Source organism: Cynocephalus volans, chromosome 3 (genome assembly GCF_027409185.1).
Source record: "Cynocephalus volans isolate mCynVol1 chromosome 3, mCynVol1.pri, whole genome shotgun sequence".
Lineage (NCBI taxonomy): Eukaryota > Metazoa > Chordata > Mammalia > Dermoptera > Cynocephalidae > Cynocephalus > Cynocephalus volans.
This window is the reverse complement of record NC_084462.1, coordinates 42626687-42643404: the sequence shown is the minus strand read 5'-3', so window position 1 is coordinate 42643404 and position 16718 is coordinate 42626687. Positions and strand designations below refer to the sequence as shown.

The 16718-nt window shown below is 48.0% G+C and overlaps 1 protein-coding gene across 3 annotated transcripts in view; it reads right to left on the bottom strand.

Annotated features, from left to right (window-relative positions):
- The window catches only part of PCSK6 (proprotein convertase subtilisin/kexin type 6), a 170827-nt gene that overhangs the window by 48409 nt on the left and 105700 nt on the right, over nucleotides 1-16718 (bottom strand). For all 3 annotated transcript variants that reach the window (XM_063089775.1, XM_063089776.1, XM_063089777.1), the window contains one exon: nucleotides 13768-13904. In XM_063089775.1, coding sequence (XP_062945845.1) covers nucleotides 13768-13904 — 137 coding nt within the window. The remainder of the gene's footprint in view (nucleotides 1-13767; nucleotides 13905-16718) is intronic.

The following is a 16718-nucleotide window of genomic DNA, read 5'->3' as shown; positions in this document are numbered from 1 at the left end:
CCTGTTGGTCAAAGCAAGTTCTCAGAAGCCCCACTGCTCTCTAGAATCCAGGCCTGAAGGAGGGCCTCAGGACAAGCACCTCCTAGGACACCTAACCCTGGCGCACAGCAGAGCCTCCTAGTACGAGGCATCTGCTAGTTTTCAGTATTTCACTTGATTTTCACCTTCTAATTGCAGCACTTCATATAAACAATCTAGCCAATAATATCGTAAAGCCAGACACATGAAAAGCATTGGCCACAGTGCTGAAGAATTCAATGAGGGCCACGTGCGCTGACGTGGAGGGCCCCGGAGGACTTGCCATGTTGGCTGGAGTGAGGGAGGCCCTGGGTCTGGGCTGTGCCCCTGACCACAGCGTGAGCCCATGCAGGCTCTCGGCTGGAGCCTGCACTCAGCTCCCTTTTCCACAGAAGAGGATGCAAACACTCACAATGCAACTGTGCTGAGGAGCCACGTTAATCACAATACCACTAAGCACTTCACAGCAATGGCCCTGTGCAGAGGAGGGACCTCGGGCTCAGCACATGGAGATGACCCATCTGGGGCCACTGCAGGTGAGTGGGAGCATATGGATCTGATGAGCAGGCGGCTCCAGATCTCAGCCTCTGTACTATGCTGGGTCTTTACAAACCAGCAAATGTACACACCCACATACACGCCTCCTCACATATACATATATATATACACACACACAGGTACCCACATACACACATATACACATACTTAATACCCACCCACCTGCACACATACCACATATACATACATTCACACATATAGATACATACCCACATACACACACACATACATACTCCACATACACATACACAAGTTTGGTACCCTGCCTCATTCCTAGGTAGCTTTAACTGAATGTCTAGGGGTAAAAAAAAATCCAAACATAAAGAAAAGAAACTAGTCATCTAATGCTCCACTGAGCATTTTTCCTCACACATATGGAGAACTGAGGTGTATTTGCTCTAAAGCAACCATATCTTTATGTTATTATATTTAATTGGGCAATCTACATCTGTCTGATAGTCTTTCATTCTGACCTCTTTGGAAGAAATGTTCCTCACATATGTACTCTTTAAAAAACTTTTCAACATGGAAATTTTCAAATAAACATACAATAGAGAAAACAGCACAGTGAGTCCCCAGGTGCCATCGCACAGACCCAACCATCATCAACGTTTTGCCAATCTTGCTTCGTCTGCCCCTCCCACTCCTCCACTTCCCCACCCCACGCCCCCAGGCTATGTTTTAAAGCAATTCCTAGACATACTAGTAATATTTCACTTGTAAATACTATGGCATGTATCACTAACAACAAGAACTTTTTTCATAAAACTTAATTCCTTATTATCATCTGTGACTCTATTTAAGACTCCTTGATTCTATACTGATTTGTAACAATGACATAAAATAGCACCGGTACCTAATGGAGAGCACTGAAGTACTAATTATCAACCTAATCCATTCTTGTTGTTTTGATAAATTTGACTTCTTCCCTAGATTGGTGGGAATCTGAAAATGATGCTGTTGAACCCAAGAAAAACATGGTATCTGCAGGTTGATGCTCTTTGGAAACAAAGGAAAAATTAGAGGAAAAAAGGGAGAAATTTTAATCAGGGAGAAAGTGAATTCTCAGAGTTCAAGAGAATGACATCAAATTTTTTTAAATGCCATCACTTGTCTCAGACAGTCTATTTATTACTATGTGAATACCAAGTATGTAAAACTAAAACCCGCTGGAGCCATGAAACAAGATGCATGGTGTCGATTACAGAAAGAGGATTGGAAAGCGTGCTTATTTTCTCCACTTAAACTTTTTTTTTTTTAAAAGCAAGCAATGCTTTACTTAAAGATAAGACAACTATGCACGCCCCACAATTCCCCCGCAGGGGAGGAGGTGGGTGGGGTCCCAGCCCCTCAGATGGGATCCTGGCTGGGAAGGGAGGGCTAGGCCAGGTCCTTGAAGTCTGAGCCCTGCACGGAGAGAAACCACACCCGTGGCTGAGCTCAATGCAGGCACTGAGCTGTGCCCTCAGGATGGCGGGGCACAGAGGCAAAAACTCACTACCTGCCTACACAGCAGACCTGGCATGGAGCAGGTAAATGCTGAATGAATGAGAATAGTGCCAAGCATAGACGTCCTGGTGCTGTACAAAGCCACACCTGATTCCTGCTGAGCAGGGGAGGACCCACAGTTTCACGCACATCAAGGGTGCTGGTGGAAGCCCATGTCACAAGGAGGTGCAGGGCCTTTCCTGTGCACCTGGATGGGGAGGCTGGCCTGACCTGTGCAGGTGCACAGGCTCTGCCCTGTGGCCCGGGTGTGACCACCAACGTGGTCTCCTAGGTGAGAAGGCCCCTATCCTCAGTTACTTGGCCTGGGTAATCACCTCCTGCACAACTTCATCTCACAGGAGAGGGGGCCCAGGACAGAGGCCAGAAAGATGGGGAAGGTGGAGGTAGGAGGATCTGACCTCAAGCCTGTCCGATGCCTGATGCAGGAGGGTGAAGCATGCACATTGCCCAGAGATCTAAAATTTCTGCACTCAGCTCCCAGACTTAAAAATTTGGAGTGTTCTGGATGGAAACTCTCTAAGATGCAGCCAAACTTCTCTGAAAGATGTTCTGCAGGATGGCCCCTCACCACTGTTCTGACGGCCCTGTCCCCAGTCCTGCCTCTGTGGTCTTGCAGGCTCTCTGCATGGCAGCTGGCGGAAGCCACCCCTGCCACACCTGCATATGTAAGGACTACACATGCCTTGCTCTGGAGCACAAGGGTCTAGTGTCCTGAGATCTGGTGCCAAACAGAGCGCAGTAAAGGTGTGCTGGGTGTGGGAATGGATGAAGAGCTACCTGCAAACGCAGCACGGCTGTGGAGCAAGGTGTGCTCTCGGTTCCACTCCTCAACTGTCTCCTGGAGGAGCGTGATCCTGGGAGAAGATGCACCCTTCCCTTGGTCTAGGAACCGAAGAGGAAGGAGGACTGAAGAGGAAACGGATGACTAATCCGCTACTCCGTTTTTAAAAATGATTTTAAAACTAATTACATAAGCCAAGTTCCATCTGACAGGAGGTGAGTATTATTCGAGCTATCATTCAGATCACTTAATTACTTCATAAACCCCGGGTCTTATCTGAGATTTTGAAGCACTTTTACACAGCACACCACTGGAACTGTGTTTGGGTTTTTTTTTTTTTTTTTTTTTTTTTTTTAAAGCAATTAAGTTGCAGAGATTTGAGGGAGATAGAAATGAACAACGCAGAAACGAAGCACCTGGCCCTGAGAACAGGTTCTCAGAATCCCTGTAGAGATGAGAACGTGCTGGTCTTTCTGGGCATATGCCTGTGTTTACTGCTTTCTCCCTGGCAATCACAGGCCACCCTGATCAGGCGACCAGGGAGTGAAAGTTCATGCCCACTTGGGATCAATTCACACCATGGCACCCACAACGCTGACCTCCCCCGCATTTCTCCTGGGCATCAGAACACTGAGTCCTGGAGTCGGCAGGAAACCTAGGTCATGTTGTGTCACCTTCCCAGGCTGAGGTCCCCAAGAGACACCATCAGATTGATTTGAACACCTCAGAGTTGAGATCGTCCTATGTCACAAGGCAGCCTGGCTGTAAGGTAGTTCCCCTCCCTTCCTCCTTATGGTGTAACACATCATGCATACACAGTACACAATAGTGTGATAACATGCCCATAAGGCTTAGTTTCCCTCTTCAGCCAAACACTGATCACAGATGCTCTGCAGGTGTCTTATCCACCTGGGCGGAGCTCTCGGGTATGCTCTTGGAGCTTGGTCTCACCACGAACAACTCCTACTCTGGGACTCAGGTCTGTGGGCACAGTGGAACCAATGCCCTAGTAAACTTTCAGTGCACATGCAGCACGTCGTTCTTACAGCACCCTAAAGTATCCTATAACCCTTCCTGCTGGATGGTGTTTTCTGGCACCATAACCATTGATAGAAGATTCTCAGACTCCACTCTAACGTCTCAGTGTCCTGTTTCTACTGCAGCCCTACCTGACTGCAACAACCAGCGCCGTCTGAGGGCACAAGATCATCCTCATTGTGGTGGCTGGCCCTTTCCCCATGTCAGCCTGGCCAGGGAGCCCCTTGCCTCTGCTTGACCTGCCCCTGGACGGAGGAGAGCTGGAGTAGGCGATCACCGAGGACCACATCTCCGCCTGACCTCCCCGCCAGTTTGGTGCGGGAGTCCCGCTGTTTCATGACAACCCTCTGTGGTCTGTCTCATTGCCTGGTGAGCAAGGCCAGCCCTGGGGAGCCCCACCCCCAGGTGTCCAGCTGTTGGGAAGATATAGGGAAAATGGTGAGAGTCCCTCAGATGTTCAGAATCTTGCCGAGCATTTGACGTAAAGGGGCATATGCACTCAGGTGTTCCTTAGTTATCGTTTAGTGTGATTGCGCATGTGCACCCAGGTGTCCTGCGTCCACCGCACCTCCCATCCCCGGGATGCCCCCATGGGGGGGGCATGGGGAGGTCACTACTGCTAGTGCCCCAGGACCCTCTGCAAGGCCGCTGTCACTGCTGGACCTATAAGCTACTGTACCTGTAAGCTGCTGCCACTGAGGAAGCTGCGGACTGAGCTCATGTCATCTGCCAACAGCTCCTGGAATCTTTCCCAATTACCTAGCACGGACCTGCATGTGAGGGGTCTGGTGACCCAGTCTGTACAATGGGTTTGGAGGGTCTGAGCCGCCCTAGCTCTGAAAACATAAATGGAAACTTAGTACAACTAAAATAATAACTAAAATAATGAAACATTTTGGCTTTAGTTATGATTTGCCTTACTTTACACCAGCCAAGCCAGGCAGGTAATCTGTGGCCACTGCTTGACACTTCATTTTACAAAAACTACAGATGCAAAACCCAATAGTCAGTCTCCCTCTCCTGATAGCCTATATTTGCTGTCTATTAGGAAAATATAGGAAAATGGTCAGGGCCCCGCAGATGTTCAGAATCTTGCTGAGCATTTGATGTAAATAGGCACATTTGCCCAGGTATTCCTTGGTTATTGTCTAATGTAATTGCGTATGTGCACCCAGGTGTCCTGGGTTATGGACTTAGGTATAAAGGATGAGTGGCTCTGATCCATGGCATCCTCCGCTCCTGAGGGGTTACAGGGAGGCTACTACTGCTGCTGGCGGCTGTTACTGCAAGCTGTTGCTGCCAGTGTCCCCGGGATGCCCCAAGAGGCCACCGCTGCTGCTGCTGCAGACTGAGCTCATGTCTGCCTACAGCTCCCAGGACCTTTCCCAATTACTTAGCATAGACCTGTGTGTGAGGGGTCTGGTAACCTAAGCCTGGTGTGTGAGGGGTGTGGTGACCCAGGCTGTACAATGGGTTTGAAGGATCTGAGCCCTAGCCCTGAAACGTTTTGGCTTTAGCATAGTGGTGTAGCTTTACACTGTCCCACTAAGGTTAAAAAAAAAAAAAAACAACAGGAGGTTCTGGAAATTTGGTAGGCCTTGAAGCAGATTCTTCTATACCAGCCCTTCCTGTTCCTTTCAGCTGGAAGTGACCACGTGCTCTGCTGAATTCCAGGGCTCTTTTCTAGGTCTTTGGTGGCCCTTGGGGCCTTATGCATAGTACCACTGGTTCTTGAAGACTCAAAGATTCACCTACCAGCTCCTCAGAGGCAGGAACTGTGTCTCTGGGCCCCCTGAACACCTGCGTGGTGCTGGCACGGGCAGAACCTCTGCCTTTTGGAAGAATGCCTGTCAGGTCCCGCAGACCCTTCTGTTTGGACGGTGCAGAAACACATGGGTCGAGGGCTGCTCATTAGCGAGGCTGGGGAGCGCTCATTCCAGACCGACCTCAAAAGCGCTAGGAAGGGGCCGCGCCGCCTGAGCTCCATCCAGCCCCTCTGCCCCGTTTTGTCCTCGGCTCCATCACCCCACCCCACCAGGCGCCCTGGCGGCTCCAGCGGCCCCGCGCAGCAACCAGCTCACAGGCCGACCCTCGAACCAGGTGAGAAATGCCAGCAGGGCGCGCCGGGGAGACTCGGTTGCGACTGCAGTGTCCCACGGGAGCGCACGATGGATTTCCACTGCGGAGAGAAGCTGAGGAACCGAGGCTGACCCCAGCTGGGCTCAGGGAGGACGCGTGGACCCTGGATGTGCTGCGCGCGCGCGCGCGGCCGAGAGAAAGGAAGGCGCCCTGCCACGCACAGAAGGGCTTGCTGCGCGCCAGCGGTGGCGGGACTCTCGCTTGTACTTGCCGTTTCTGGCCGAGAGCGTGCTTAGGAGCGGCTGCGAATGAACGTGTGTGAGTGAACCGACCCCACAAGCCACTGCAGGAATGCGCAGGGCTGTGGTCCGGGCGGTCCTCCTTCCAAAGCTCATGCGGGAGTATGATTCCCAACGTGACTGTGTTGAAAGGTGGGGCCTTTAGGGAGGTGATTGGACCATGAGGTCTACGCTCTTGTGAACGGATTAGTCCATTCTTGGAGGAACAGGCTAATGGTTTAATGGGTTTTCATGGGTGTGGACTGGTGGCTTCCTAAGGGGAGCAAGTGAGCACGTTAACAAGCACTCTCATCCAGCCCTCGCCATGTGATACCCTGTGTTGCCTCGGGACTTTTCAGAGAGCCCACACTAAGAAGGCCCTCCCCAGATGTGCCCCCTGGACCTTGGACTTCCCAGCCTCCAAACTATGAGAAATAAATTTTATTTTCTTGTAAGTTACCTAGTTTCAGGCATTCTGTTACAAGCAACAAAACAGACCAATACATGTGGACTCTCTGTGACAATACTGAAGAATATGTCCCCACACCTCAAATTCCAATAAGTCACAGAAGGTTAGAGCTAGAAAGTACCATGAGCTGTTTATTCTGCTCCTGTCTCAACTTTCTAAAAACAAAGACCCAGACTCTAACCAGACCTAAGAATGGAGATTGGCCTGTCTCAGGACTTAACTTGGGGCCTCCCAGGAAGTATCCCTGTATCCAAGAGTCCTATGTCCTCTGTAGTATGCAGAGCATTGGATCACATGGTGATTACAATTGGTTCCAACTGCACTAATTAGTTGGCCAAAATCTATCCTGTACCTATCAGGAGCCATTTGGCAGGGGCACTGGGCACAGCAGGAGCTGGAAGACAAGGCTTCAGACAGCAAACTCATCAGGTTAACTCGAGGGCAGAGCTGGGGAGTGCCCCGCAGACAGGGAGCAGAGACCTGATGTGGCAGCAAGAGCGTGAGCAGGTGCACAGGTGTACATAGCATGCGTTCTATGCTGTACACAGCTGCAACTCCAAAGTTCACAGTAGGCTCCAAACACATGTTAATCATTGTTATGTAAATAGACCTCTTTACATCCCGGAGGGTTGAGGATATTTAATGCACTTAATGTGTATTTCTGGCTCAGCCTTACCTCTGACCTCCAGGTACACATCTCTGCCTGGACTTGTCATAAGGAGCTTCAATTTAACCTACCCCAAGCTGAGCTCCTGATCTCTCTGGCACCTGCTCCAGATGAAGGAAATTGTGACTCCATTCTTCCATTGTGTGAGACAAAAAAGTCTGGAGTCATCCCTGCCCCCTCTCTCCTCTCATAGCCCACACCTGATCCACCAGCAAATCTCTCAGCCTTACTTTCAGAATCTGACTGCTTCACACTCTCTGCTGCTACCGCCCTGGTCTGAGTCACCTTTATCTCATATTGCAATGACCTCTTAACTGTTCTCCCTGCCCCCCTATCAACACAGAAATTCAGATCAACTCTCCCCTCTGCTTAAAATCCCCCAGTGACTTCCCACCAAGTCATTGCGATGGCCTACAAAGCTCAGTTCAATGTGTTCCCACATTCCCTCAGTGAATGACCCTGTCCTATTCTACTCTCCCTGATGCTGCCTGCAGCCTCCCAGGCCTCTCTGCTGTGCCTGGAACACACCAAGCATGTTCCTGCTGCTGGCCTGGGTGCCTGCCAAACCCTCTGCTTGGAATGCCCTTTCCCTGAATGTTTGCATAGCTCGCTCCCTCGTCTTCTGTGTCTTCCAGGACGCCTTCCCCAGCCAGCATGACATACCCTTATCACCCTTCCCTATTTTATTTTTATCCTTAGAGCTTCTCATCATCTAATGAACTAAAACTTCCTGCATAGTGATTTCATTTAATGGCCTACTCCACCCACTAGAATGTAAACTCAGGGTCTGTTTTGTTCACTACTGTATCCCCAGTGCTTAGAAGCTAGTAAATGCTCAATAAATATTTGTTAAATAAAGTCTGCTTTCTTGGAGAGGAGTACTATTCTTTCAATAAACTGATGAATTTCACTTCCTAATGCGTTATTTAAGATTTTTGTATCCCCATTCAAATTTACCTGTAGTCCTTTTTTTTTCTTTCTTTTTTTAAACATATTGATCAATTTTTTTTTACTTGTATTTTCCTCTAGTGATTTGGAAGAGCTGCATCTTGTTTTGAGTCTTATCTCCATAACATAGAAAGATATTTGAGTTTATATCAGTCTCTATCAGTGTTAAGAATAAAACAATCTATCACCCCCCAATATAAAATGTGAATCTTAGCAAATTTTTATTTTTCCCCATTCTCACCCCCAACCTCTGTTTCTGTAGAAATAACATGGAATAGGAGAGCGAGTAGGACATCTGCCACAGATATTCAGATAAGGCCTCTCCAGGAGCTCATGTCTGAGCTGCAGCCATGGAAAGCCCTGTGGGAGAGGACTCACAGTGGGGGAGCAGCTGATGCAAAGGCCCTGTGGTGGGTAAGACCAAGCATGCTTGGGGAACCAAAAGGAGGTCAGCGTGAGGGATGGGGCAGAGGAAACGAAATGTGGCAGAGAGGTGCTGGCAGGGTTTGCAGGTCAGGCTAAGAGATTTGGGTTTTGCTCTAGGCTGTGGGAGGCCATGAAGTGGTTAGCAGGGATGCATGATCATCTGAATTACATTTTAAAAGGATCATCATATGCTGCATGGAGAGTGGCCCTAGCCAATAGAAGTGGAGGCAGGGAGGCTGGTGGCAGCAGGAGGTAAGAGACGATAGGGGACTGAGACGGTATAGGACTGAGGAAGTGCGCAGACTGAGCTATATTCTGGAGGCAGATGTGGGAAGGGAGAAAGAGAAAAACTGAAGGTTGACTTGGGTTTTGGCCGAGCAACTAAGCACACAGTGAGGCTATTTGTGTTCATGGGGGGAACAGGGGAGAAACATCTGGGAGTTCTGTCTGAGACACAGAGTCTGTTAGACCCACACCCAGGAGCCCAGGAGGCTGCTGCAGAGCAGGTCTGGGGTGAGCAAGGGGCAGGGAAAGGCGACTTTGGATACATCAGCAGGAACAAGGTGCTCAGCATCACGGGGCAGGATGAGATCCCTCGGAGGGGAGGAAGACAGAACAGAGGGCCCAGGAGCAGGCCCCGGCCATGTGTGGGAGAGAGATCAGCCAAGGAGACCCAGCAGAGCAGCCTGGGAGGTAGAGAGAGCCCGTCAAGTGCAGCATCACTGCAGCTACGAGAGATCCGGGCTTCCAGAAGGGGGTGAGTAGCTGGGTGTCACCCTATGCCAGGCCCCACTCTCAGCACCCTGCTTGTATTGATTGATTTCATCCCACAACAACCCTACAGCTTGGTCATTATCACTCCAATTTCTAGATGAGGAGACCAAGGCCCAGAAAGGAGAATTGACTTGCCCCAGGTCATACGTGTTAGTAAGGTTTGGAGCCAGCATCCACCCCAGGTAATTCAGCTCCTGAGCCCACAGGACCATGCTCCACTGTACCATGTGGTCCCTGGAGAGGGTGCTAAGCTTCTTAGAGCCAAGACTCTGGCCTTAACAATCTGGTGAGGACAGAGACAGGACCACTGGTTTGGGCAACATGGACAGTGTGGTGATCCTGACAAGCCCTACTTTTGGTGAAATGGTCAGGAATGGGCTGGAAGTGAGCAGGAGACAGCCAGAGCAGGAAGCCTGTTCTGCTGGCTTCACATAAAGGGGAGCAGAGAAGTGGGCTGTGGCTGGAGGGGATGCGGACTCAAGGGAGACCTAGAACGTGGGTGTGACCCAATTGGAAGGGGAAAGCAAGGAATGATGCATGAGCAAGAAAGCCTGCAGCAGCACAGCCTCATGGGGGATTGGCTCTGTCCCCTCGGAGCTGCCCTGGGACACAGCTAGGGCTCCCTGTACTCTGCTCATGATACCAGAGTAAAGATCATAGGTCCAGCGGGGAGAAATGATGTGCCCCATTCCCAGAGCTATGCTGCTTGGCTACAGAGCTGCAGCCACCAGCCTCCTGTGCTTTCCTGCACAGAGTGCCAGCCTCCCAAGCAAATGGGATGTGTGGCTGGGTAAGAACTCTGCATGGCGCCCACAGAGTAGTGGGTGCTTGAGGATTCAGCAGTTATGAGGAGTTGACCCTGGCTTTTAATGGTAGGCCGATATACTTTGGGGCTTTTAAAAGTAAGAGTTTAGGAGTTTCTATTTGTAAAATATGTAGATTTCAGGTCATTTAAAACTTTTTGTTTTTGTATTTTTAGAATTTGTTATAGTAACATTTTCTTACAATACTCATTCATTATTTTAAAACTAGAGAAAATGATTTTTGGAGGTAGGAGGTCCCTGTAGTGACTTGATCATTTAAAGTCAATTTTCTATTTAAAGCAAGTCAATGCTCTTCTCATCTCTCTGGTTAAGGGAAAAAAAAAAAAAAAAAAAAAAAATCCCCCAAAGCTATGTTTCTTTGAGAATCATAAAGGAACCAGGGCCAGGGAAGGTTCCTATGTGCCCTAGGGTACTCAAGAAGCACAGTGCATCTTTGCAGAAAAGGGCACAAGGGAAATGAGACAGTGAAAGCAAGCCTTGGGGAAGCCAGTCCACAGTAAAGCAAGACTAGAGCACAGTTCAAGTACTTTACTATGAATGCAACAGAGAGAGCCCTGGAAGGGTTTATAGACCCTTGTGGGTGACAACAGGATGAGATGTAATGCTTATTCTAGTTTTCTTTCCTGTCTGTACCCCCATCACCTAGATCACTGCCTGGCCCACAGTAGGTGTTCAATGAAGATCAGTTAAATAAATGATTGATCCTGATCGTTAACTAAAAGGAGTTGTGAAATTTCTGGTACAAGAATCACCAGAAAAATGAACAATCTGAAAACCAATTTAAGAAAACCATTCCATTTATAATAGCGTCAAAAAGAATAAAATACTTAGGAACAACTTTAACCGAGGAGGTCAAAGTCTTGCATAGTGAAAACCACAAAAAACATTGCTAGACGGAAGTAGAACCAAATAAATGGAAAAACATTCAACGTTCATGAATTGGAAAACTTAATATGGTTCATGGTAATATTCCCCAAATTGATCTACAGATTCAATCTCTATCAATTCCAACTACTTTTTTAAAAAAAAGAAATGCAGAAACTTATCTTAAATTCACATGGAATTGCAAGGGACCCAGAACAGCCAAAACAATCATGAAAAAGAATAAAGTTGGAAGACTCACACTTTCTGGTTTCAAAATTTACTACAAACCTAGAGTAATCAAAACAGTGTGGTACTGGCATAAGGATGGACATATAGACTGATGGAATTGAGAGTCCAGAAATAAACCCCATGTGTACAGTCAGCTGATTTTCAACAGGGGTGCCAAGATCACCCAAGGGGGAAAGAATAATCTTTTCAACAAATGGTACTGGGACAACTGGATAGCTTCATGCAAAAGAATGAATGTGAATCCCTACTTCACACCCTATGCAAAAATTAATTAAAAATGGATCAAAGACCTAAATGTAAGAGATAAAATTATAAAACTCTTAGAAGGAAACATAGGAGTAAATTTTTTGTGACCTTGGATTAGGCAATTGTTTCTTAAATGTGACACCAAAAAACACAAGCAACAAAAGAAAAAACGAATAAATTGGATTTCATCGAAATAAAAAACTTTTGTGCATCAAAGGACATCATCACACAAGTAAAAAGACAACCCACAGAATAGGAAAAAGTATTTGCAAATCCTGTGTCTCATAAGTACTCTTGCAACTCAACAACAAAAAGGCAAACAACCCAATTTTAAAAATGGGAAAAGCATTATTAAAAAGACAATAACAAATGCTGGCAAGGATGCGGGGAAAAGGGAACTCTTCTACACTATTGGTGGGACTGTGAGTAAGCACAGCCATTATGGAAAACAGTATGCAGGTTTCTCAAACAACTACAGATAGAGCTACCGTATGATCCAGCAATCCCACTTCTGGGATTATATATATATAGAGAGAGAGAGAGAGTGTGTGTGTGTGTATATATATATATATATGTATCCTTGGAGATATATATATATGTATCTCCAAAGGAATGGAAATCATCATGTCAAAGGGATACCTGCACTCCCATGTTCATCGCAGCTCTATTTACAATAGCCAAGATACGGAACCAACCTAAGTGTCCATTGACAGACAACTGGATAAAGAAAATGTGGTATATGTACATAATGGAATACTACTCAGCCATAAAAAAGAATGAAATTCTGCCATTTGCAGGAGCATGGATGAGTCTGGAGAAAATTATGTTAAGTGAAATAAGCCACACTAGGAAAGAGAAATACCACGTTCTCACTTATAACTGGGTATTAAGAGAGAAAGAAGGAAAGAAGGAAAGGAAGAAAGAGAAAAAAACTACAATAATTCATTGAACTCTCAGAAGGAGAGAACAAACCTAAGGACAGTAGAGATGGTGGGGAAGGAGGGAGGGGGTTTGGGGAGGGACAGGTCAGGTAAAGGGCATAAAGAAAACTCATGATTTGTAATAATATGCTAATAATATTTTAAAAACTTTAAAAAATAATAAAAAATGGACAAAGGACTTGAATAGACATCTCTCCAAAGAAGAGATACAAATGAGTAACAAGCACATGAAAAGATGTTCAATATCATTAATCATACCACAGATACCACTTCACACCCCTAGAATAGTTACAATAATAATAATAATAACAATAATCAGAAAATAACAATATTACTGAGGATGCAGAGAAACAGCACCCTCACACACTGCTGGTGGGAATGCAAAATGCTGCAGTGTGGAAAACAGTTTGGCTGCTCCTCAAAACATAGAGCAATCACCATATGACCCAGCAATTCCAATCCTAGGTATGTACCCAAAAGGAATGAAAACATATGTCCCACAAAAGCTTCTACACAAATGCTCACAGCAGCACTACAGCTAAAAGTCAAAATAGCTAAAAGTTAGAAACAACCCAAATGTCCATCAACAGAGGAACAGGTAAACCAAATGTGTATCCACACGATGGGATACTGTTAGGCCATAAAGTAATGAAGCTCTGATGCGTACCACATCATGGGTGAAGCTTGAAAACATCACACTAGGTGAGAGAGGACAGACACAAGAGGCCACATGTCATGATTCCATTTCTATGAAATGTCCACAACAGGAAAATTCACAGAGACAGAAAGTAGATGAGAGGTTGCCAGGGGCGGGGAGGGGAGGAGGGAATAGGGAGAGATTGCTTAATGGGTACAGGGGTTCCCTCTGGGGGGATGAGAACGTTCTGGAATTAGATAGTGGTGACGGTTGAACAACATTGTCAATGTACTAAAGACCACTGCACTGTACACTTTAAACAGACTAAAACTGCGAATTTTATGTTAGGTGAATTTTACCTCCACAAAACAAAACAAAGCATTGCCAGAGATACCGTAGCCCAGAGTTAGTGAGAAGGTTGAAATACAATCGTTGTCCTGAAATTCCCAAAAGCCACTGACCTTGTTTCTCCGGGTTGCGGACCTGCGATGGCATGTCTTGGACTTCCAAGGTCCATTCCCCCTCAGCCTTTTCTCCCCAACAGTGGACGGTCATGAATTCCCAGTTTGTAAACCCTTCATTGGAAAGATCCAGCAATCTGCAATTGGAGATGCAGTGTTAGAAAACAAAGGTCCTGACACTGGGTGGCTAGGCTGAGGTTACCAGGCCCCGGAGGGCTCTCTCCTGCATGGGAGGAATGCTTCCCAGGGCGACTGTGCAATGCAGGGCAGCAGGGCTGAGTAGAGGGGAAGAAGCAGCCCAGTCCTCAGCAGCCATGAGGGCAAAGCGTGCAGGTAAAATGTTGACTGTGTTCAAACACCTGCAGCAGACTTTTACCTCCACTATCTCAGCAGACCTCTCTAACACTCTCGAAGGCGGGCTGGCAGGCAGCCCTCACACAACCCGATGAAAGATGGGAACACGGTCTACGGTGGCTCCCTCCTCCCCATCCTAATTACAGGCCTATTGGCTTGCTGCAGGTCTAACTGGCAGCAACCAGCTGTGCCGGGACCTGAGGGGGGACATTCTGATTCCTGTGTTCTTTCCACCACGAGCAGATGCTTACAAGGTCATACAGAGCCCATGCCCCTACCGCCTGGATGCACAGAAGCAGACAGGCTGGGCCGCATGACTTCCATGTAAATCCAAAGGGTGCTCACAAAGGAAGCCTTTCTAAAATGCTTGTTTGTGGAATGAATGGAACTTCCACCTTTGTCTTAGAGCCGGTGCAACTATTCAAACTTGTGGGCAGTGCTGTCCTCTCATTTCCAGAGCTTAATAGGTCTCAGCAGCTGCATGTGGGGAGATGACGAGGACAGGCCTGGTTGTTTTCCAGCGGGGTGGGAGGCACCCCTGGGTGAGGCATGGGGGAGGAGGAGATCTTTCCTAACCGTGTCCACAAGCCCCTGGGCCCTTGGCCTCTGTCCACGTTCTCGTGTTTGGTTCAAGGAGAAACAGGAAGCAGCTGGTTGACAGCCTCTCCCTTCCAACACCCAGGGTCCCCTCTGTCTCTCTCCCTAGGAAGAACAGTTCCATGTTCCTTTCTCTTCCTTATTCTTCACAGTCTAACGCTCTATCTCTATTTTGGAATAAACAGTATTTAACAGTGGGCTCTTTACTGTTAATCAGAAATTCAAATATCTAAGTGTTGTGTGATGTAAGACTCCACTTCCTCTTTGGAAGTTCTCTGAAACTCAATGAATAAAAAAGTTTATCGAGGGAACATTTTTTGCATGGAGCAGAAGGGGACAGGAAACATCCTGTGCTTTACTCTAAGAAACTGCAAAGGTCAAGGTTGATTTTCACACACCACGCCAAGCTGAACCCGACACACTGGGGATAGAATGAGGACAAACTGTCTTTTTCAAGCTGAGGTCCTTAAGAATGTCAACTTGTTCTTAGTGAAAAAAAAGTGGCAATACAAAACACATGTGGAATTAAGTCAGATGTGAAGTAGAAGGGGATAAATCCTAAAACACAAATTCTTGATATAATCACAAAATCTGCCTTTGAAAAAGACAAATTCCCAAGACTTGATGATTGTCGAGTAGCAAGAGGGCAGTTTTTCAAACAGCTTGATGGCACAGGTACACCACTACGTGGCAAATGGGCAGCTCCAAATAAACCCAGCAGGACCTGTTCTCTGCCATCCCAAGGGGCTCAAATACTGGGTGGGAACAGAAGGATTAAAGTCAGAAGGAAAGGAAAACAGAGCCGTGGGGGAGGGGATGCTGGGGCCCTAAGGTTCCGGCACGTCGGGTGGCTGGACATGAGCAGGACATGAAGGGCAGCCAGGTGCCTGTGCCAGGGACGATGCCAAGCATTTTTATCTATATTATCACTCTCCATTCTTGTAACATTCCTAATGTTTACAGATGAGTGACATTTCCAGAGGGGAGGAACAGAGAGAGGCCAAGTGACCGGCTCCTGGGAACCCAGCTGGGAAGCGAAGGATCCGGGGTCTGAGCTCCAGTCTCCAGGCTCCAAAGCCCTCGTCCTTCTGGGTCTCTGTGCCCCACCTGCTGCCACCTGCCATCCCAGTCTCTAAGCCTCCCCACCTGTGCCTGTGCCAGCTCTGCCTCTGAGTCAGGGGTCACAGACTTGGATGGCTCCAGGTGTGCAGTCTGGAGTACACAGGAGGGGGGACCCAGTGGGGCACTTCACAAGAGCCGTGACTGGCCAGGTGCTGGTGCCAGCCCGGGGAGCACAGGAGCAGTGTACCATTCGCCCATTTGCCTAGCTCCAGCCTGGTGGGTGCAGGCAACAGCGTCCAGTGCTGGAGAGCTTCCAACTTTGCAAGAAACGCTAGAAATGCAGACTTTTGGGTGAAATCTCTAAAAATTAAAAAGCAAAACAAAACAACAACAGCAACAAAAATCTCTGGGAGCAAAATAGCATCAAGCCACAGCTTGTCAGCTGGACCCCCCAACTCCTGCATGTGCTGCTGTCCCACAGGCGGAGGCAGCACGTGGCCCGGGCCTGCTTGCAGGAAGGAGAGATGACACCATTTGCTCTTGTGCTATGGAAGTGGAGCCTGGTAGGGCCTGAGCTTGGTGGCCAAATTCTTGGAACCCATAAAGCAGGGGCTGGGCTCAGGGTTGACTCCAGTGCACTGAGGACAAAGCTGGTGACCTGGAGGCTGGGCAGAGGTGTGAGGCACGGCACAGCCCCCTGACCCTCCTTCAGACAATGGCCCTGTCAGTCCTGCACTACTGCCTGGTCCGTATCTCTATCTAATGCACAGAGGTGGGTGGAAGAGGTTAAGTGAAGGGCAACTCCTGCCTGGCCCTGTCGAGAGCTTTCACGAGACCTCCCCTTTCTGAGTCTCCTGGGCTTCCTATCACCCAGATGAGGGCCACAGCCCCAGACAGGTGCCCAACTGAGCGAAGTAGCCCTGGGACAGGCAAGCGGG